At 43.9% G+C, this 20,653-nt stretch overlaps 10 protein-coding genes across 10 annotated transcripts; 6 read left to right on the top strand and 4 right to left on the bottom strand.

Annotated features, from left to right (window-relative positions):
* Positions 1–938: 938 nt before the first annotated feature.
* On the top strand, positions 939–2,842 carry BYT42DRAFT_492031 (armadillo-type protein; the record flags this gene model as incomplete). The annotated part of the gene is made up of 9 exons (XM_051564117.1): positions 939–1,064; positions 1,166–1,247; positions 1,312–1,399; positions 1,475–1,787; positions 1,858–1,914; positions 1,991–2,152; positions 2,238–2,324; positions 2,388–2,633; positions 2,705–2,842. The coding sequence occupies 9 exons, from the start codon at positions 939–941 to the stop codon at positions 2,840–2,842; spliced, it is 1,299 nt and encodes a 432-aa protein (XP_051426058.1).
* A 2,140-nt stretch (positions 2,843–4,982) lies between these two features.
* On the top strand, positions 4,983–5,267 carry BYT42DRAFT_559462 (uncharacterized protein). Its single transcript, XM_051567120.1, has one exon. The coding sequence runs from the start codon at positions 5,084–5,086 to the stop codon at positions 5,243–5,245; it is 162 nt and encodes a 53-aa protein (XP_051426057.1). The 5' UTR covers positions 4,983–5,083; the 3' UTR covers positions 5,246–5,267.
* A 1,566-nt stretch (positions 5,268–6,833) lies between these two features.
* On the top strand, positions 6,834–7,951 carry BYT42DRAFT_491962 (mitochondrial carrier domain-containing protein; the record flags this gene model as incomplete). Its single annotated transcript, XM_051564113.1, has 3 exons — positions 6,834–7,197; positions 7,303–7,643; positions 7,709–7,951. The coding sequence occupies 3 exons, from the start codon at positions 6,834–6,836 to the stop codon at positions 7,949–7,951; spliced, it is 948 nt and encodes a 315-aa protein (XP_051426056.1).
* Positions 7,952–8,234: 283 nt separating this feature from the next.
* Positions 8,235–9,967, bottom strand: BYT42DRAFT_559453 (P-loop containing nucleoside triphosphate hydrolase protein). Its single transcript, XM_051567119.1, has 5 exons — positions 9,694–9,967; positions 9,460–9,629; positions 9,189–9,397; positions 8,743–9,126; positions 8,235–8,669 (listed from the first exon to the last, which is right to left on the bottom strand). Exons 1-5 carry the CDS (start codon positions 9,907–9,909, stop codon positions 8,293–8,295), a joined length of 1,356 nt encoding a protein of 451 aa, XP_051426055.1. The 5' UTR covers positions 9,910–9,967; the 3' UTR covers positions 8,235–8,292.
* Positions 9,968–10,541: 574 nt separating this feature from the next.
* BYT42DRAFT_491468 (uncharacterized protein) lies at positions 10,542–12,173 on the top strand (the record flags this gene model as incomplete). Its single annotated transcript, XM_051564081.1, has 4 exons — positions 10,542–10,734; positions 10,816–11,246; positions 11,320–11,413; positions 11,467–12,173. The coding sequence occupies 4 exons, from the start codon at positions 10,542–10,544 to the stop codon at positions 12,171–12,173; spliced, it is 1,425 nt and encodes a 474-aa protein (XP_051426054.1).
* Positions 12,174–12,559: 386 nt separating this feature from the next.
* On the top strand, positions 12,560–13,327 carry BYT42DRAFT_485301 (uncharacterized protein; the record flags this gene model as incomplete). Its single annotated transcript, XM_051563743.1, has 2 exons — positions 12,560–12,684; positions 12,811–13,327. Coding segments are annotated over 2 exons (642 nt in total), but the record flags the coding sequence as incomplete, so codon positions are not given.
* A 434-nt stretch (positions 13,328–13,761) lies between these two features.
* Positions 13,762–15,623, top strand: BYT42DRAFT_559445 (DNA glycosylase). Its single transcript, XM_051567118.1, has 6 exons — positions 13,762–14,094; positions 14,159–14,202; positions 14,270–14,529; positions 14,595–14,888; positions 14,967–15,143; positions 15,253–15,623. Exons 1-6 carry the CDS (start codon positions 13,970–13,972, stop codon positions 15,466–15,468), a joined length of 1,116 nt encoding a protein of 371 aa, XP_051426052.1. The 5' UTR covers positions 13,762–13,969; the 3' UTR covers positions 15,469–15,623.
* Positions 15,624–16,451, bottom strand: BYT42DRAFT_559442 (uncharacterized protein). The gene is made up of 2 exons (XM_051567117.1): positions 16,103–16,451; positions 15,624–16,006 (listed from the first exon to the last, which is right to left on the bottom strand). The coding sequence occupies exons 1-2, from the start codon at positions 16,323–16,325 to the stop codon at positions 15,945–15,947; spliced, it is 285 nt and encodes a 94-aa protein (XP_051426051.1). The 5' UTR covers positions 16,326–16,451; the 3' UTR covers positions 15,624–15,944.
* Positions 16,452–17,943: 1,492 nt separating this feature from the next.
* On the bottom strand, positions 17,944–19,577 carry BYT42DRAFT_611313 (Pkinase-domain-containing protein; the record flags this gene model as incomplete). The annotated part of the gene is made up of 6 exons (XM_051571489.1): positions 17,944–18,091; positions 18,157–18,216; positions 18,294–18,514; positions 18,578–18,713; positions 18,777–19,055; positions 19,126–19,577. 6 exons carry the CDS (start codon positions 19,575–19,577, stop codon positions 17,944–17,946), a joined length of 1,296 nt encoding a protein of 431 aa, XP_051426050.1.
* A 255-nt stretch (positions 19,578–19,832) lies between these two features.
* BYT42DRAFT_492147 (protein-tyrosine phosphatase-like protein) lies at positions 19,833–20,564 on the bottom strand (the record flags this gene model as incomplete). Its single annotated transcript, XM_051564127.1, has 2 exons — positions 19,833–20,207; positions 20,316–20,564. 2 exons carry the CDS (start codon positions 20,562–20,564, stop codon positions 19,833–19,835), a joined length of 624 nt encoding a protein of 207 aa, XP_051426049.1.
* Between the last annotated feature and the right edge of the window lie 89 nt (positions 20,565–20,653).

Genomic DNA, 20,653 nt, shown 5'->3' with positions numbered 1-20,653 from the left:
ATACAGACGAATGCCAATGCGAGACAATTATTTGGCTGGAACAACGAAGCAAACTGATTGTTTCTTGTGCTCAGTGCAAAAGAAACACTTTTTTTTTGCATGATTTCGTGACGTTTTCTTCGTTCGTCGGAATTTTTGGTTCCGCGTTCTCACTCGTCTTTTTCTTCAACTCATTTTTTTGCAACTTTAAAAACTTATAATGACTACCTCTAAATATGAAGAATCGCTTAAAGAATTGTCTTCTACTGATGACGCACGTCGGCTCAAGGCGTTGCGCTTCATAAAGAACTCTGTCATCGGCAATAAAACAAAGAAGGATCTCTACATCAAATTGGGGGTAGTGGACAGGTTAGCCCCAACGTTACACATACTCTCTCTATGTTCGTGATATCTCACCCACTACCATTCCATCTGTCGACTGCAGATTAGTAGAGTACTTGCTACTGCCAGGCGAAATGGCCTATCCACTTAAAGTACAGGCAGCCACGATTCTCGGTAGCATTGCTTACGGTAAGTGGGTAAAAACGTCGGAACGCTCATGCACGGGCTAACGAGCGGCGGGTCTCTCCATGGGTTAGGCAAAGACGAGAATGTAACGGCAGTAGTGGCAGCCGGTGCAGTAACGCCTCTACTGGATTGTCTCAAAGTGCCGTCGACTCCTCAAAGTTTACCCACCTTGGCAGCTGTGGAAGAGAATCGCAAGCTGATAGAAGCCGCCACCCGAGCTCTCAAGGCCATCTTCTCTTGTTCACGAGTCGCCATTCCCGATGCGTTTGCTGTAAGAAATGAATGGTAGTACTTGCACATTCGTCGCGCTTAGCTTCATTTGCCCATAGGATCAACATGTCACTGACCTTGTTCGCTTGCTGGATACCACGACCACCTTTTTGAATCGCGAACCTCAAGCTAGCGTTTCGTCGGAATATCTCTCGTTTGGCATGATTGCCGAATTCATAGCCTCCATTATCGCCAAATCTTGCTATACTCATGAACAACAAATGCAATTCGCAGCCGCAGGGGCTATCCAACCTCTCGTCAACCTTTTGCATTCAGGCTGTATTAAGGTGAGGCAACGAGATCATTATTGATGTGGAACGGCAGCATAGACGGTGCGACAACGCGAAAAAGAGGAGCGATGTGCTGATCGGTCATGAAATGTCTGTAGGCACAAGAAGCAGCACTGGATGCCATGGCCACTCTGTGCAGAGATAACAGCGAACTGGCTTATACTATTATTAGCTCTAAATGTAAGTGAAAGGGGGACCATCGGGCAACAGTACACTCTCCGCTCACATTCTCATTCATGTGTAGCGATCGATTCCAATCAGTTAACCACGGCAACCATGCTCGATTTTGTAAAAGACAAGAGCGTCAACGTAAGACTGATTGCAGCAACATGGTAAGGCGGATAAAGGGAAAAAGCGGACAAGATACGGTGGAGTTGCTTACTGAACGAGCGTACTGAATGATTTAGCTTGACCAACCTTTATCGAACGGGAGTGTTTTGGGAACCTTTCAATGAAATTACACTTGTGGTATTACCGGCGCTTGTGAAATTGTTGGAAGATACCACAGGCGATCTCCAAGAAAGGGCTCCTCTGGTGCTGGCAGATTTAATCAAGGACAGTGAAGATATGCAGAAAGCAGCGTATGACGCAGACGCCATTCCACGATTGGTCGAATTGCTTGCCAGCGTATCATGCAAAGACGCGGATGGGGATGCTGATTTGAAACTTGGTGTGCCTGGAATGGGAAGTATGGCTAGGCGTAAAGAAAAGATCAAAGAGGTATATTTTTGTCCACCGATCCAAAACGGGCAAAGCAGGCAAAACATGCTTACATCTGTCTTGAAAATAGAATTCGCTCATTGCACTGGCTGCGGCAACGCTCCTGAAAGAAGAGTGTCGGTCACAGGTAAAATAAAACAGAATGGCGAGGTATGAGATTCACAGCATCACAGATCCTAATGAAACCCACGGGGCATACATAGGCAATTGAATCCAAAGTGCTGCCACACATGGTTTCGGCATTGCAAGCAAAACAGCCCAACGTCCGCTTAGCCGCTTGTCAATGTGCGAAATCGCTTTCACGGAGTGTGAGCAACCTGCGCACCAGTCTTGTCGACGCAGGTGCGGCTTCTCCTCTTATCAAAGTAAGCGACCGTATTATGTTTTTTTTTGGGGGGGGAGGGGGGACAGTCAAAGCCGTTTTATTGACGATTTTTTTTGGCGATCTAGCTATTGCAAGATGAATCGCTTGTAGTACAAGCTGCTGCTTGTGGCGCTCTATGTAACTTGGCACTCGATTTTTCGCCCATGAAAAAGGTAAGTATAGTGTGCGGGACACCAATGTAGGCTGTAATAACTAAGTTCTATTGGGATGATCAGAGTGTCATTGATGCGGGAGCGGTGGAACGATTTGTCGAATATTCTCGATCGACGGACCCTGAACTCCAATTGAATGGTGTCTGGGCATTGAATAGTTTACTCTACAAGGCCGATTTGCAGGCAAAGCAGGCTGTCATGAGAGTATTAACGTACGATGCTCTGGTTCAGTTATTGCATGATCCCAATCCGGCGATCCAGGAACAATGTCTTGAAATTGTACGGAACTTGGCATGCGGGCAACAAGAGGTAACGTCGAAACAAAAAAAAAAGAAATCAGACCTACAGTGCAGGGAAACTCTAACAGTAAAGGCAAACAGGATATCAAAGAAGTGATCGACGGCATTGGCAAAGAAACTCTTTTAGATGTGATTGAAAACAAACTTCAAGTGACGTCCAACATGGGCATAGAGGATGATGAAAGCGTAACTGAGGCAGCAGTAACGTATCATGACTGATTGAGGTTAAAATCCAGCCAACTGACTTTTTTTTTGGAATCATTTAGACATTGGAGCCGGCTCTCTATATTGTAGTGAACATGTCAAGTAATGGCGAAGAACCGAGAACGGCACTAATGAGTCGGCCAAATATAGTTAACAGCGTAATTCATCATCTGGTAAATTTTTGACAAATGAAAAAGCAGTATCCAAGGTGGAAAATGAATCTAACATTTCTCTTTCTAGTCGCATGAAAGCGCTTCTATTCGAGTCGCTGCTGCATGGTGCATTATCAATTGGTCATGGATGAATTCCGAAGAAGATAAAGATGGTAGGGGTCCGAATTTGTTGGTCATTCATTGCTTCTGACTCTTTTGTTTCTTTAGGTATGGTGGATCGTGTTCACAGGTTGAAAGAGCTGGGGATCATGGAGAAGTTGAAAGCAATGGAAAAAGATATAAGTCGTGATGTTCGCGACCGTGTCCGTACAGCCTTGGATCAAATCGAGGCTGTTTCTATTTAAAAGAAAATGTTATGAATAATATACAAATTACAATAATATTTGTGTATCTTAATAACGCCCATGTGTCATCCTGTCCTGACCGAGATGAACGTGCGTGAAAAGGAGGATGAATCTGACTTTTTCGTCAGTGGCCAGACTGGAGAGTCGCCGAAATCGAGGTGACTGCCAGAACAAATACCGTTTCTACAGTTACCACCTTGGAGCACGAATTAGCAAATCATATCAAAACGATGGTTGCTGGTAACATTGTGCTCAAAAGGTGAAGGCCCCTTTATCCGCTAGAGAAAATGTATCTCTCAAACTAAGGTGAATCTTCCGCCTATTGCATGACAGAGTATCCATCTTTCGGCTTCGGAATACTGTTTCACAGCCAGCTGCGAGTTTTTAAGGGCCTCCTTTTCAAATCTAAAGAGCAAACAACCCATACCGCAGCCGCGTTTGCCACCGTGTTGGTTCTGTTAAATCTCATTGCTGACCATGAGAGTGCCATCATCGCGAATGACGACGTGAAGTGTCGCATTTCGTCTCCATGCTGAGAAGCATCGCCGCCATGTTGGAAAGCTTGGCCGGCTGTTCCTTCCTCAACAAAAACTCCCCTCCTGTCTACCTACTTTTTTCACGGTTTAGCAAAACACACGTATGAAAATAAACACCTAAACAAAGTAGTTTCTGTTGATCTGATGCTGCCAACATAGTTCCTCATTACTCGTCGCATTTGCGGGTCTACGATTCTGACGATTTTAACGCCAAGAGCAGCCTCCCTCAGTGGAACGATCAAACATTAACCCACTCTGACGTTAACTGCGTGGATGTGGAATACCAGGTTAACAAGTGAGCTGCGGCAGACAGAATACATGAATAAAGAAGCCGGCTTTTGGACAAGAGGAGTTACTGGACGTCTTTATTGAATAGAGGAATCGTGTACAAATAAAGCAAAGAGGTCTATCCTGTTGTATCTCTCCTAAGCAAAGTGTTTTTCTTTTTAAATGAAGTGGCGTAGTTCGTCCATAGGACATTAGGCCCACTTTTTAGTTTTATTATTCAACCCACAAAGGGTTGAGAAAAAGAATAATAAAGGCAAAAAGCCTTTTTTATTTTTCATTTACCTTTGTTGCGATTAAAAAGCAAACCCACCGACATACCTTCCACAATGACCGCGCTGATGACTAGTCAGGCGCCCAAAGGGAAGAGCCGACGGGAACGAAAACAATCTTCTTCAGAGGATGGCCAATCCTATCATTAGAGGATGGTTTTCGGATTTTTCGCCATACCCCGAATGCTTTACCAAAAACCGGAGCGTTCATCATTACCAGTGACCACCAGCCTAGCAGCCCCTGATTCCGAACTGGCGCACAAAAGAAAAAAAGAAAGAGAAAAACGTCCTCTTTTTATATCTTTTTCAAAAATTGTTCGAGGATCTTCGATTGTGACCCTGTTTTGACTGCGAATGCACCTCATTGGCTCGATTCGCGCAACAAAACTCGCGAAATTCAGTGCCTCGCACTTCTTTCGCGTAAGCCATGCAAAGAGGGACCGCGCCATGTCATTCGTGCTGCCATCAGCACCAATTGTACGCTACAGTCATACTATAACGTGAACTATAGCCTATGGTTGAACGCTGGTGCGACATGCTTCATACTTTACGCAGTCTATTTTATCTTGTTGTATGCCGGGAAGTTTCCCTTACCTTTGCCCTGCCCCTTTGTGTCAGTTTTGTTTTTGAACCGTAAAATATTGCTATGACAATAACGTTCACGTATTACTCCACGAAACCAAGAGTGTCAGTCTCAGTGTGCCATGTTGTAATGGCGACAGAACACAGAGACCGCAATCACCAAAGGCATGTGAGCATGTCCGCAAAAAAAAATATGCTAGGCAAGATCAACGACAGTCTTATATAGTGGATATGTAAACAATTTCAAACACGCATCAGTGCAGTAACAGCACCTGTAAATTGGTGTCTCCGTTTGTGATCTGCTGAATTTTCGCATAAACTGGCTGGCCTGCAGGACTGGTGTTATCTCCACTTGAAAATTGAGTCCCTCTTCTCCGCTTCCCTGCACGGTAACAGGTTGGGCCGTTTGTGATCGATAAAAAAATGCTGCCATTTGTGTGTTTAATTTTAAATAGATTGAAGCAAAGCAATAAAGTTACCGTTCGTGTTTGGTATTACTTTTGGAAATATTTTATCACATCATCCGTTGTATGCTAAATAATTTCGATTTTAGGCATCACACTTTTTGTGCTTCTTGGGATGATCCCAAGATCGAGCGGTGATTGTATGATCTCATCCAGCAAGGAGATGGGCAATCCAACCGGCCTTTGTTTGCAAGGAGCATTCGAACAGACGGATGTCGTAGATCGCATCTTCGAACGTCGGAAGTTTGAAGGCTTGCCGCAACTGGCTATAAAAAGATTTCAGGACAGCTGAGCTTGGCAGCAATTCTTCATCTTGTGGGAGTCGTGGGCATGAGCAAGAACCACCCCAAATGCGGCGATTGCTCGACCACGGAAATCTATCACAATTCAGGCCCCAAAATAACAGCAGCGACAATGCTTGAGCTGAAACAGGAGACATTGATCTACAGGCGAACAATCGCAGACCTTGTGTGGAATTTTGCCGTCACAATAGTCATCTCATAAGGCCGGGTTCTGGATTCCATTGCTCACCTTTTTACGATGATCGATCTTCTCGCTGTGTTTCTTAAACCAGATAGACAAGCAGAGAAGGCATAAGCGAACTTCTTCAATGGTAGTATAACGTACGCCACTCAACAGGCAAGATTTCGATACAAAAGATACAAGGACACATCCACTGAACAACCCATTCTTTTCCATGATTTGTGCACAGTCCAAACCCATCAAGGCGAAGGCTTTTTTTTTTTTTTCCAAATCGAACAAAATGGCTCATAAACCCCGCTCACAAGATTTCCCTTTGATTACCATGGGCGATGCAGTTGCCAGGGAGTGTATTCGAGGCAAAATCAACTGGCCTTGTCAACGGATATCGGGCCTTGTTGCGGCGGCCTGAACATAAAGGATTGCTGGTTACTGTCAATATAAACGTATATAACATTTCGAAAGTAAGCTTTCTCTGCTGGAGAAAAGATGTACAGCCAACAAAATATGGTAAGTTTGCCCGCGACGAGTTCATAGGAAAATGGAACAATTGGGGCTTCCCGACGACGGATCGATGCAGAGTGTAAGAGCATTGTACAACCTGTGACACACGATGGCAGCGACATGTCAACTGCCAGCCGCAACATTCATTTCATTCTTTGGCGTCCAGCGACTTATATTCGCTCATCGCCCACCAAGAGTCTTATCAAATGCAGAATGTCAAAAAATTAATGCCACATTTTTCAAAAACAGTCCAATTTTTTTTATTGGTTGGGCCATTTTCCGAAAAAAAAAGTGAATGGCCTCACCTTTTGCTCCATGGTGTCGACGACAGTAGCCGATTCCGCTGGTGCTCCTGGTGGTCCGAACATGTCCTCCACCTCTTATAAACCGGAGTCGAGTCCCCCCCTGCGTTCGCCGCATCCCTTTTATTTTGGCGGTGTAGCTTCCTGTGTGGCTACATTTGTCTCGCATCCTTTTGATCTCACTAAAGTACGCCTTCAAACCATTCGCAAAGTAGACGCTTCCGGCAAAGCATGGAGCACAACCATGCCGGGATTGCAAGCCATTAAACCCACCACCATGTTCAGAACCATGATCTCCATTGCCCGCCGAGAAGGCGTACGGGCCTTATATAGTGGTCTGTCAGCGAGTCTGTTACGGCAAGGCACCTATTCTACCATTAGATTCGGATTGTATGAAAAGTTCAAGTGGATGGTCGCTGGTGATCAAAGTAAGTAGTCCATGGATTCCGCAAAAAAAAAAAAAAAAAAAAAAAAAATTCCCCACTTGACGGAAAGGAAAAACTCAATTGTATTTGTTTTGGCCTGATTGGTAGAGCCGACATTTCGACAGTTAGTATTTTGCTCGACAGCGGCAGGTATCTTGGGTGGAGCGTCCGGGAATCCGAGCGACGTCGTTAATGTGCGGATGCAAAACGATGGACAATTACCACCGCAAGAACGGCGGAATTATAAAAATGCCATTGATGGATTAGTGCGCATTTGGCGTGAGGAAGGTCCGCGAGTACTATTGCGAGGATTGGGATCCAGTACGAATCGGGCGGTGATCATGACGGTGTCGCAGATGACCAGTTATGATGTATTCAAAGAAATGTTTGTCGGTCCCTTGCGGTGGCACGATAATCTACAAACTCACTTTGCTGCCAGTCTCTGTTCGGTAGGGATCATTGTTGCTCAGCGGCATCTTGCAGACATTTTTTCGAAATTAATATCTTGGTGTAGGGTGTGATTGCAACGACAGCGTGTTCGCCTCTCGATGTGGTGAAAACCCGGATTATGAGTGCGCATAACCATGACGGCAAACATCCAATTAGAATCATGATCCACATGATAGAAACGGAAGGTGTACGATCCCTTTTTAGAGGATGGACTCCGGCTTTTGTAAGGTTGGGCCCGCATACCATTGTCACCTTTATTGTACTGGAAGAAATGAAAAAATGGCATACACGATTCGTGCAAGCATGAATCGCCTGATCCAAACTTGTAATTTGTGGGATATTTGTAAATAATCTAGATCACTCGTTGTAGAACATAAACTACTTTTTCCATCGTATATTCGCGGTTCACTGATCATTGGCATCCACACCTCCAGCACCCAGTTTGAATCGCTTGGTGACTGCACGGGGGATTTCCTCTTCATGATGCGTCACCATGATCAACGTCTGATGGGATTCCATATGCTTCTCTAACCATTCATTGATATTCTTGATCATTGTCGCATCCAATCCTTGGAACGGTTCATCCCAGATGATCAGGTCGGGTGTTTTCACCTAATGAACAAATCCAATTTCAGTCAATGCAACCAGTCAACAGCGACGCCAACATACCAGAGATCGCACCAACAACACCATGCGTTGTTCTCCGGTTGACATGGTATTGAGTTTCCGTGATAGTAAACCATTGATGCCAAATTCATTGAATAACTTTTGCACGACCCCCGTCTGTTCCGAGGTTAATGTTCGTGGTACGACCACGTCGTAGAATCCAGTTCCTGCTGCTTCCAGAGCAGTCATGGACTGGTTAAAGTACAGATGAATCTCGGGACTAACGAGACCCACCCGCTCCTTGATTTCCCAGATCGATTCGCCCGTACCACGACGACGTCCAAACAGATACAATTCATTCGCATACGCTTGCGGATGATCGCCCGTCAGAAATGATAGCAAGGTAGTCTTGCCGGAACCTAACAAAAAAGAACAATGGTAAGATCTCATCGCTTCATTAGGCGCACTCTCCTCCCGGTTTCTCGATTTTACCGTTCGGCCCGAGAAGAGCCCATTTCTCGCCTTGTCGGACATCCCAAGAAATATTATCGAGGATCTTATTGCCGCTGTAGATGACGTTCACGTTCTTTAGTTGGACCACGGGATCGCGATGGGAGGTATCTTGTTCTCGTGCTTGGGCCAGATAGGCTTTTCTTTCTGCTAGTTCCTTTTCCATGATCGTTTGCCGCCGTGCCAAATACTCGTCGACTTTGCCTTGCCATGCGATCGCCATGTTATCGAGTTCCAGCACATCTGTAGCCCACGAAGGAAATTCATCCTGAGGACGCAACACAAGTACGACAGGCACACCCGATTTGGTCGTCAATTCCCCGAGAATACTCAACAAACGCTTACGATGGTCAACATCCAAGCCCACTTTGGATTATTCAACGTTAGAAATGAAAGATAACAGTAATAATTTTTTCTCTCACACATACTCAATGGTTCGTCGAGAATAAGCATGGATGGATCTCGAAGTAAAGCACGTGCAATGCGCGCACGACGGGTTTGGCCGTTGGATAATTTGACAAAGGACAACTTGAGTAAAGGCGCAATATCCAATAATTCAGCCACTTGTTGAATCTTTTGTTGGTCACGCGACTGACTCTGCAAATAGTCTTGCAGTGTTACATCGTTATCCGGATCACTGATTCCAACCGTCAATTCGATTCGACCTATCCTCATGGAACCTATCATAGATAATTTTACCTGAAATTGAACCGTTCTTGATAGTAATGATTGCTGTAGGAAAATGCATTGGAGTCTTCCTTGAAAGAAACAAGGTGCACATGATCTGAAGGATAAGGTGACTTTGACACGTCGATCATGGGCCACTTGGCCGAAGCTAAAGGTTGTGCAAGATGTTTTCCAGCTAATGCCTGTCATTGTGTGCTCTGTTATTCAATAGCCATGTACTCGAAAATAAAGAATCTCGGTGTTTACCTCGGCCAGAGTGGATTTGCCTGCACTCACAGGACCAACAATAACCAGTCGCTCATGATCAGCAATGGTCAAGGACAAATTCCTGAATGCCGGTTCCTTGACACCAAATCGATGAATGTTGGCCTGCTTGAATTCAATCAAATTACTCCATCTGCAAGTGGCAGAAGAGAACTGTCGAGTAAGAACAGCGTAACGTCGAGCGAAAACTGAATGCATAACGGTTGAGACCCACTGGCATTCCGGCTTTAAATTTATTCATTTGACGCATCGTCGTCCTTGAATACCATTGGCTCATCACCGTTTTATTCACATTGCATACATGATTTCTGTGCCTGCTTTCATTTGCCGCGCCGTTACTCCATTTGGTTAGTTTTGATCGAACAGAAAACCAAGTAAAGATCCCTTCCACATCAACTTTTTCTCTTTCTCGCAAATTAAAAAGACATTCAGAGCATCATAAACAAAAAGGAATTACTGGCAAAACTATATCTGCACAAACAATGCAAAGCTGTTGGTTTTGCGAAATGATGGCGATTTTTAGCTGGTCTTTGTAAGAAAAATAAGGTGATTGCTTTCTTTGATGGGTTTGTGCAAGGTTATTTATACAAGCTAGTATTTTCGACAGTATGGGCGCAATGATATCTACTATGATATCGACATGGGCAATGACGGTGATAGTGATTGAAAGCTGCATTCCTTTGCCCGCTTGAAAACGTTACACAAACCTAATCCAGAGTATTCCTAAAACCAGTCACTGGCTAACCGGCCATTGAAATTTTCTTTTTCCTGCAACGCGAAACGCAAGATCCTCTTTCTCCTTTCTGACTCTTTCTCATAATTGTAAACTGATGTTGACGGTATCAGCTCGAGAAAATACATCTACTTTACCTTGTGGATACAAAGTGGATGGCACACCCGGCCAGATAGAAGCGATACGTCAAGTGATAGATCTATTCTCCTTGAATAAGGACCAGTTAACGAAAATAATTGCTCAATTTGTGGATGAAATGGGCAAAGGTTTGGATCACGACGGTGCCACAGGTATGGTATTCGGCACCATTATACGAAGGAAGATTATCTCACGCTGCTAAACGGTTTTGTTTATGATTCTTTGGACGACAGTGGCCATGATTCCCAGTTTTGTACCTGGCAAGCCAACGGGAAAGGAAACGGGGACCTACCTCGCGTTGGATTTGGGAGGTACCAACCTTCGCGTATGTAAGGTGGTCTTGTTGGGCGACGGAAAGTACGATATTCATCAGCGAAAATACGTTGTTTCAGAAACGCTCAAGAGGGGAAAGATGCATGACCTTTGTGACTTTATCGCCGAATGCGTGGGTGCATTTCTTTCCGAGCAACATACGTCCACGGATTCCGAGCGTCTGAAACTCGGATTTACTTTTTCATTCCCTATATTCCAAACAAGCATGAACCGAGGGGTGCTGAAACAATGGACAAAAGGGTTTGCCTGCTCAGGGGCAGTAGGCAAAGATGCTGCTCTCATGTTACAGGAAGCCCTTCATAAGAAACACATCAATGTAGACATTGTGGCTGTAAGTGAAAAATTTATTATCCATCAATACGTTTGTGTAAGTAAGGCAGCTGAAAACTGAAAATCCATGATAGATTGTCAATGACACGGTGGGTACGTTAATGGCTCATGCTTATCAAGAACCCGATACGATGATGGGAGTCATCATGGGCACGGGCGCCAACATCAGTAAGTATTTTGTCACTCACTAAAGCCGAAGAGACCCTAATTAGCAAGCGTAGGTTACTGCGAAAAGATAGCAAATATTACCAAATGGAAACAGCAGGATCACGGATCTGCTGAGGAAATGGCGATCAATATGGAATGTGGTGCGTTTGACTGCGAGCGCCGGGTATTGCCTGTGACCGTCTATGACCAACGTATCGATCGTCAATCGCTCAATGTTCACGAACAGCAACACGAAAAAATGATTGCGGGCATGTATCTCGGTGAAATCACGCGACAAATCATGCTTGATATGATTGATCGTCGATTGTTGTTCGGCGGTCGGTCATCCTCGGAACTGAACAGACAATGGAGCTTTGATACCGCCTACATGTCGACGATTGAAAAAGACACATCCGCCAAATTATTGGACACGGGCCACATCCTGGAAAGCATCATGAATATTCCGTCCACTGCGCTTGCCGATCGACAAATGGTGAAAATCATTACGACATGTGTGGGACGACGAGCAGCTCGCCTTCATGCTTGTGGTTTGGCTGGAGTCATGACCCAAACCAGAAAACTTGATACTGCATGTACCATTGCCGTTGACGGGTCATTATTTGAATTCTATCCCAACTTTGAGAAGAATATTATGGATGCGCTCGTAGAAATTTATGGCCCCAAAATGAAGGACAATGTCAAATTTGCCTTGTCAAGAGATGGTTCTGGACTTGGTGCAGCCGTTGTGGCCATGATGGCTCATAAACATACCCAGAAATAAAAGTATGCTCAATAAACACACTGTATCCCCATATAAGATAGCTGTGTGGAGGTGTGGCCATTCGTGAAAGCTTTGTGAGGATTATGCGTGCAACCATGAACAAATTTAGATGAATAAAAACCACTTGAATAACAATACTGGGGTTCAATTGGTTGAAAAAAAAAAGAGTCCTGTAGAAAGAGATAAAGTTGTAGGTGAGCAAAGAGGACGAAATGAGAAACGAGAAAATAAGGAGACTGAGTTTTCATATAAGCGGAGTTTACGACGAACAAGGAAAATTCGTCAAGTAATAAAAATAAATGTCGTCACATGCTGACGAATCAGATGTCGCATTTTCGAGTTCTTTTTTCACCTCCCCAAGGTTGAGATCGGTTAATTCAATAAACATGAGCATCCAGTTCCTGTACGAAGATGGAAAAGGCACTGTGGTTGACGAGGAAGGCCAGCCACAGCCAATGGAGGCAGTGATTGACGATGAGCAGCAAGAACTGAGTCCCTCCCCAGAAGCATCGTCACCATCGTATGCCCAAGCAGGAAAAGTAACCGATGCGGCACAAGCAGACAATGATAAATACAATAATACGAATGCGGATGCGGATGATACTGATGCCAAAGTCCATGCCGATGCTGGCACCAGTGTCACGACCAGTGGCAGTGGACAAGCCAATGGCGATGATGCGGACGACGACGATGATACCAATACGGATGGGAACAAAGGGTCAAGAACCAAGCGTCGCTATACACTTTACGAGAACCAGGATAAAGTCAAATTCTTCAAGTTGATCTTTGAAAAGTCGCTGAGTGCTTCTGCGGCGGCCAAACAATTGGGCGTGCACGTTCGAACCGCTCAACGGTGGGCGAATCAATACGAAAAGGACCGTGACAAGGTGTTTAAAAAACGAAGAAAGACCGGCCGTCCTCGTTTACTCAATGACGAACATCGAAAGGCGATTGTGGAATTCGTTGAAAACCATCCGTCCGTCTCTTTAGACCAAGTATTGGATCAATTAAAACAATCGTTTCCGGATCTCAAAGTGTCGAAAAGTACGGTGTATGATTTCATTCGAAATCGGTGCAATTTGTCGCTCAAAAGGGCCCGCATTCAGCCCGCGGATAAGGATAATGAAGAAAAGCTTCGAGAACGACTGGAATGGCTTCGCAAATGGGAACAAACAAGCATGGAATTCGCGACGAATTGCAACTTTCTCAATGAAACTTGACATGACCCAGGAAACATACACACTGTTGCAAATCGCCGGTAATACCCTCAACAAAGAAAGCCATGTAACGAATAATCCTAGGCATCCCTCCCATACGAAAGCTGGAGCTTTTTCTTTTGTTTTTCTCGTTTTTTTCTAACGTTTGACAGCCAATAAAAAAAGAGGAAAGGAAAATTAACGTTGAAGCGCGAGTCAAAGAGAGAACAAAAGTTTCATGGACTGCATCAATGGAACAGTATTCGTCTTATAAAGCCATCCCATCGGAATTATGATGGCAATACAAATAGCAAGACATAGAAGATAGGCTTTCTCAATTCGCCGTTGAAAAGAGCAGCAAATTAATCAGTACGCGAACCAACAAAACGGCCCTTTTTCACTGCTACTGCCAGCAGCCACTATAATCACGAGAGAAAAGGTGCCTGAACATTTCCTGATTTTACGTACGCTTTTCCCTTTTGATTGGTGCACGATAAGCTTCCGCTCAATGCTAAGTATTTGCAGAATTTTTTTTCGGGCAAACGTTTGATTGGGTCCCTTCGTTGAAGCACTTGTTTTATTACTGTATCTGCTATTGTAATGAGTCGTCTAATGCAGGCCACGCAACTCGTCTGGCACGATCTGAAAGTATCACCCAAAGAATTACGACTCGATACCCTACGTTGTGGACAAAGTTTTCGGTGGCGACGAATCGAGGATCAATGGTCAGTAATACCGAGGAACTCGTTCTTTCATGATTCAAGATCTGATTCCGATCTGTGAATGTAGGGCCTGCGTTCTCAAGGGTCGGTTATACGTCCTAAAAGAAACTCGTAAGATCTATCGAAATTGCATATATGGTAGCATTCCGATCGCTAATGATCATTTTTTGGAATGTAGCTTCTACGATCCTGTACGGGACTGCAGACGCAGTCAACAATGCCGAAATAAAAGTCATGAAGGATACTTTGACTGATTACTTTCAACTCAATACGGTCTCTCTTCAATCGTGCTACGAACGTTGGGCAAAGGTGGATCCTCACTTTAAAGACAAAGCACACCGAGTTGAAGGCATTCGCATTTTACGACAATGTCCTTGGGAGTGTCTCGTTGCTTTCATCTGCTCGAGCAATAATAATATTGCTAGAATCTCTCAAATGGTAAGTGGGGATCAAAAGGAAAAAAGAAAATATTGTTGAGGTCATTTGAATTCAACGAATCAAAGGTCCATAAATTGTGTGTGCATTACGGACCCAAAGTGGTGACTTTTGAAGGCATCGATTTCCACGACTTTCCAACCCCAGGTGCGCTGGCAACCGAGGATGTGGAACGACGACTCCGAGAATTAGGGTTTGGTTATCGTGCGAAATATATTGCACAGACGGCCCAAAAATTGCGTAACGAACATCCAGGGGAAGAAGAAGCCTGGCTGGCCAGTCTTCGTACTGTACCGTATGACACCGCCAAACAATCACTCATCGCAATGCCTGGCGTAGGCCCCAAGGTGGCCGATTGTGTGGTATGATAAAAAAAAAAGAACAGCTGATTTATTGACCAACGAAAAAAAAAAAAAAATAACATGAAACGTGCTGTATAGTGTTTGATGTCAATGGATCACGCCGAGGCGATTCCTGTGGATACCCATGTATGGCAAATTGCATCCAAGCACTATGGTTTCAATCGAAAAGGGAAAACCTTGACGACCAAATTGTATGATGAAGTGGGCGACCATTTTCGATTACTTTTCGGGACTTACAGTGGGTGGGCTCATTCGGTATGACATTACACAAGATCAAATAACATCTCTTGACAATTGGGTTTCATTTTATCTCACTTTCTTTTCTCTTCTCGGGACATTTTTTTTTCTACGAATTCTCTTGTAGGTTCTTTTCACGGCTGACCTTAAATCATTTGAAGATCGATTCATCCAATCCAAGGTAGAAATGAGCACGAAAAAGATAACGACGATATCCACCAATAACGGCAAGCGAACGAGCCATGAAGAAGTGGTAACGATTAAAAAAGAAGAACAGGTGGTCTCGGGAACGACATTACGTCGTACAAAGCGCACTCGTCTCTCTGCAAGATCGAACGCATAACAACTCTATTCACTTTCCGACATTCCACATCGACACCGCACCATCCATAAAAAGAAAATTTGGAAGAACCGTCACACCCATCAGGGCCACCTTCCGAAACTTCGAAAAAGGGTCAATGCGAAACATGGTGAAAATCACGCAATAGAAAAGAGCATGATATTTTTTTTATGCAACTCTTTTTATTTGTTATAGAGAGTGTGGTATTAAAAGTGCAATTAGGCTGTAATAAATAGTATAAGTGGTAATGTTGAAATATGAGGAATTACGTGGATAAAATTAGTAACACGGTGGCAGTGACCGAAAAGGGGTTGGATGGGAATGGTGTTGTGTAACACAAGTATTGGGTTGTAAAGTTGTTGAAAGTCAAAATTGCAAGGGAACTGGAGCGCACCAAAAAGTCAGAAAAAAAAAACCAGGCGAGGGAAAACAAGGTTGCATAACGGGTCTGTATCCGGCAAACTTAAATCCAATCATGATCAGACGGCAGCGGACGGACGTCTTGAGAATCTTCCAATATATCGTTTCCAGATTTTTCTTACTAGAGGAAAAAAGAAATCAGGTATTGAGTTTCAATGAATTATTCACGTTTGACAAGATCGAATCAGAAAAAAATCAGATTGCCTGGCTAGCTTACCATCGTGAGATTCTTTATCGGTATAATCGCAATCGCCTTCGAGATAGCACACGGACGGTGGATCGCAAGAAAAGGACACATTTTGGCCACATTTCGTTCGTTTGGGCATGGATTTTCTGCTAGTAGCGCAAGACCTGGAAGGTGTCGGTATCGGTTCTTTATCGTACCATGAATCCAACGTAGGAAGCGAATCGAATATGCACGAGGAACGTTTTGGAGTCATTTTTTTCTTTTCGGATTCAGAAAATAAAGGAGTCAAGGGATAACCAGCAAGTGGTTTTTGATAAAAGTGTGAGTTAGTGGTACGGAAAGGAAGAAGACTTTGAAGTGATGGGATTAAGAAAAAAAAGGTGAATGAAATATAAGGCGAGGCATATTTATATCAAGTTTTTTTTTTTTTTTTATTTGATTCAAATCAAGCCAAGCAGCATTGACGAAATTGCATCTCGGTGATTCGTCGGAAAAAGTGATTTGGGGATTTCAGTGGGTGGAAAATTCTTTCCAAAAAGAGAAAATCATGATGGAATCCCAATTTTTCACTTGTTCATGGAAAAAATTGGAGACCAGCCTTGAATATTTCCCGTTTCCTTATCACATTTCCTATCAATGTTATTCTCATTGGTTTATTATCACAATGAAGAAAAGGCTTGGCGTGTTTAAATCTACTTATTTTTTTCTATAGTTTTCTTTTTCCAAACTGACATGCATGCAAAACTATGAAAAACGTAACGTCGTACATGATATAGTGTGGTGGTGACTGGTTTTTTTCGTTTTTCTTTCTTTTGATTTCTAGCCAACGCGAGTTCCCCCTTCCCCTTTTTTTTTCACGCTTCTTTATATCTCTCCTGCAGAGATTTGTTGTTTTCTCTCTTTCTTTATTCTGTTTAACAGGAAAATACAATTGTTTTGATTGTGGGCAAGATGAATTGGTAAAAAGAAAAACTTTTTCACAACCAAAAAGCGAAACAGGAGACTCACAGCGGCGGATCAAATAATTTAAAGCCGTTGAACAAATGAACAGCGCGCCTGCAGCTGTTGGTTCCTAAAAATTAAATCTCCACTATGAAAAGAAAAAAAAAACGAATGGTCATGCTTTAACGATCCAAAGGATTCCTGTGGTACGCAAGTCATTACTAGCGTATGTAGCCCTTGACCAATCTGCCCAACCAAGTCTACTTTAAATTGGTAAATACAAAGGGTTTCAGTTTGACTGCCATGGTTGCGAATTAAGTCATTTTAAATACAAGGCACGGCACAATAGCGGGAAATAGACAACGCAAAATAAGCCAAAAAGGTTGAATAAACTGTAGACTGCTTGGTCATTAGAAAATCAGATGTCAGGGTTCAGGGAGATCTCGTGCGCAAAAAGAAAAGGAGGCATGCATGCCAAGAAAGCATAAAAGAAAGAATCGACGTTGGTGAAAGCCGCCCCAAAGTTACAGATTCAATCGATTACTTTCGACATTTAGGAAATTGAGGTCAAGCTACGTCTGATCGTCGTTTGATACTCGAGCATTCGGCGACTGTTTTATCAACAATGAAAGCGCTAAAAACAAGGGAACCACAAGTTCCAAGCCGTTTAGTTCACGGCAATCATACCAATATTCCAGTCTACGGGGATACTTTTTGTTTTTGATTTGCCTCTTGTTGCGATCACGTACCCCCCAACCTTTCTCTATATCTCTGTGTTTCTGAATGAAATGGAAATAAATACTGGATATTTTTATTATAGTCGTCCCGGTTCATTGCTGCTGATATTGGCGAACCATGTGTGTGTGTGTGTGTGTGTGTGTGCGAGTGTAAATGCGTATAATACGTCTTGGTGTATGGAAACCGGATCGTTATGCTAACTTGAGTCGGAAACCGGCTGTATCGGTTGCTTGAGCGCCACCAAAAAGGGTGCCTGCCAATCCAGGATCTTCGTCATCGTCGGGTTCCATGGCGGCGTGAGCGGCTTGAGGCGCCGAAGGACTAAATGCCTTCTTTTTCCTATACATACAATGTTAGTCATCAGAAACAAGCTACTCTGCAGTGTTGCTTTTTCTGTGTCTTACTTTTCACCCTTGGAAGGCCAGGTAGGAAACAAGGAGGGATCTTTGGGCAATGGTCGTTCACTAATTTTTGTCATTCAGACGTTGTGGTTAGCATAGTCCTCTATCGATAGCAAACGCTGTCTCATTTCAATGGATACCTGAAATAGGGATGCTTGAGAGCTTGCTCTGCTGTTATTCGTTTGTCGGGATCGTAGGCCAGAAGTTGTGAAAGCAGGTCCAGACCTGCACTTGTGAGATACGGAAACCGGCTACGGAGGGTGCTGTGACGATACTGGTTAAATGAGATATTCTTGGCATGTGGCAGTTCCATTAGTCCCGGCCAAATGTCTTCGTTGGGTGTGCCTAATAACTTGAATATCTGAAGAAAAATTAGTGGTTACAGTGAGTTCTCTGTGCTACCCCTTTGCATTAGTCGACGTACCTTGTCAATTTGATCAATTTCACTTCGACCTTCCAGCAGAGGTTCGTTGTTGATGAGTTCACCAAAGATACAGCCAATGGACCACATGTCAATGGCGGTTGTATATTCCTTTGCGCCCAACAACAACTCGGGAGCTCTTTTATCATGACGCCATAATTTAGTTTCCTTGTTATTGCGGTGACGATTCCTGTGAACGTACCTGTACCAAAGGGTGACGACGAGCTGTGTCATATGGCCCATGGGACTTCCGTATTTCCTTGCAAGACCAAAATCAGCGACTTTGATTTCGCCTCGATTGTTCAGTAACAAATTGCTGGTTTTCAAATCACGGTGGATGATCCAGTTGTCGTGCATCAAGGCCACAGCCGACAGTAATTGAATCATTAGTGTTTTGACTTCGGACTGCAGAAACGGAGCGCGCATATCGGTCATGAGGGTTTTCAGATCGTGATCAATGAAATCCATGACAATAAAGACTCTGTCGATAACGCAGGGCAAAACATTCCATGAGCCCATCTGGTCTTTCTCTCTTTTTGTTGCGCACTTACTGATCGAGCCGGTTGCCCATGACAATTTCACGGACATTGACAATGTTGGGATGCTTGGCAATCATCAATGTATGGATTTCACGTAAACTGGTGACAGGAAAACCGTTTTTTTCCTTTTCCAACTTTAGCTTTTTCAAAGCGACAATATCGCCAGTTTCGCGATCTCGAGCGCGAAAAACGATGCCGTACGATCCTTCTTCAATATGATTAAGTCGCTCGTAACAATCGACGCTACGACAGCTGGCGAGAATGGGTTGGACGGCTGAAGTAGGTGGTCGTCGTAATACGTGACGGACAGGTGATGCCGGTCGTGAGTCGGGGGTGGCCGATGCCGGCTTGACGACAGCTGGTTTGACCGGCTTCTTTTGCTTCTTCTTTTCATGGGACTGATGCTTTTCGTCAACGTCACTTTCATCGGATTCCCATTTGGACTTTTTCCCAACAGAAGACATGACGGATTGAATTTCTATTTTCTTTTCTCTTTTTTTTATTCTATGGGAAGTTGGACGGGACCACAAGGTTGGAAAAAAAAAATTAACCAACAATTTCACCCAACCGCTGAGTTTGAAATATACAGGATAACCGCTTTTTGGGAATGCGCACGACTGCATGGAAGGGAAAGCACAAAAGCTTGTGGGAAGTGGTAAAGGATAATAGAGAAAAATCCATAAAAAAAAGAAGCCATCTATCAACAAACAAGAAAAGGTTCATCGTTCGCTTTCGTATTCTTTGTGACCAATATGACTGGCGTCATAAGGATGTTTTTGGTGGTAGGCAATGTAAACGGGATTATTGGGATCAAATTCGCAGTTCATATCTTGGTACAGTCGAAGTTGATTCATGAAGCCCGGATTTGGGTTGACAAAGGGTCGCATTTGTTTGATCACCGCCAAGGCTGCTTTGGGATGCAACTGTCGCTTTTTCATTAAATACGCCGTGACCACGGTAGGACTTCGTGAAACACCTGCAAGGCAGTGAACGAGGATATTCTGACCTTGAGCGATCCAAGTGTCAATCAACTCAAATGTCTTTGGAAAATGCTGAATAATGTTGGATTCGGGATTATCCGCAATGGGAATAATCTATGAGTCGACGCGCCATGCTATTAGTACTCTCTGATTCTCTTTGTCCGTGTCTCTCTGCCCCGTCGTCGCGTCTCCTAGCGAGTGGCATGCGCTCATGTTGCTTACCTCGTGGACAAATTCGGTCGGTGCATACAGTGGTTTAAAGTGACCGAGACTGAGAATGCGAGTGATACGGTTTTTGTTCAAAAAGCTTCTGGATTCATATGCTTTGTAGCCGCCAATCCACACTTGAGGAAGCACTTGTTGACCAACACTAGTGATTAGAATGCCGCCCGGTTTTCCATCCGCACCACATTCCAAGGTATGGTACAGATGAGAGTGGTCATTCAACGAAGCTTCCTCTTCATTTTCCATGACCGACATTGGACAACGGCGTACTGTAAGAAAAATGGAAAAATCGGTAGGGCAGCAAACCAGTGGCAAAAGATCCTGCTTGCTTAGTT

The sequence above is a fragment of the Radiomyces spectabilis genome, assembly GCF_025331425.1.
Source record: "Radiomyces spectabilis strain NRRL 2753 chromosome Unknown BYT42scaffold_3, whole genome shotgun sequence".
In the NCBI taxonomy this organism is placed as follows: Eukaryota; Fungi; Mucoromycota; class Mucoromycetes; order Mucorales; family Radiomycetaceae; genus Radiomyces; species Radiomyces spectabilis.
The sequence above is the reverse complement of the archived record's forward strand: the minus strand, read 5'-3'. Positions and strand labels throughout refer to the sequence as shown.

Coding starts and splice junctions, on each gene's coding strand:
- BYT42DRAFT_559462 (XM_051567120.1), top strand. CDS start 5,084: ATGACAATAACGTTCACGTATTACTCCACGAAACCAAGAGTGTCAGTC.
- BYT42DRAFT_559445 (XM_051567118.1), top strand. CDS start 13,970: ATGAGTCGTCTAATGCAGGCCACGCAACTCGTCTGGCACGATCTGAAA. Junction 14,095..14,158: donor CGACGAATCGAGGATCAATG/GTCAGTAATACC, acceptor CTGTGAATGTAG/GGCCTGCGTTCTCAAGGGTC. Junction 14,530..14,594: donor TTGCTAGAATCTCTCAAATG/GTAAGTGGGGAT, acceptor AACGAATCAAAG/GTCCATAAATTGTGTGTGCA.
- BYT42DRAFT_559453 (XM_051567119.1), bottom strand. CDS start 9,909: ATGCATTCAGTTTTCGCTCGACGTTACGCTGTTCTTACTCGACAGTTC. Junction 9,398..9,459: donor CAAGAACGGTTCAATTTCAG/GTAAAATTATCT, acceptor GGTTGGAATCAG/TGATCCGGATAACGATGTAA. Junction 9,127..9,188: donor TATTCTCGACGAACCATTGA/GTATGTGTGAGA, acceptor AATAATCCAAAG/TGGGCTTGGATGTTGACCAT.
- BYT42DRAFT_559442 (XM_051567117.1), bottom strand. CDS start 16,325: ATGACTCCAAAACGTTCCTCGTGCATATTCGATTCGCTTCCTACGTTG. Junction 16,007..16,102: donor CGATAAAGAATCTCACGATG/GTAAGCTAGCCA, acceptor TTTTTCCTCTAG/TAAGAAAAATCTGGAAACGA.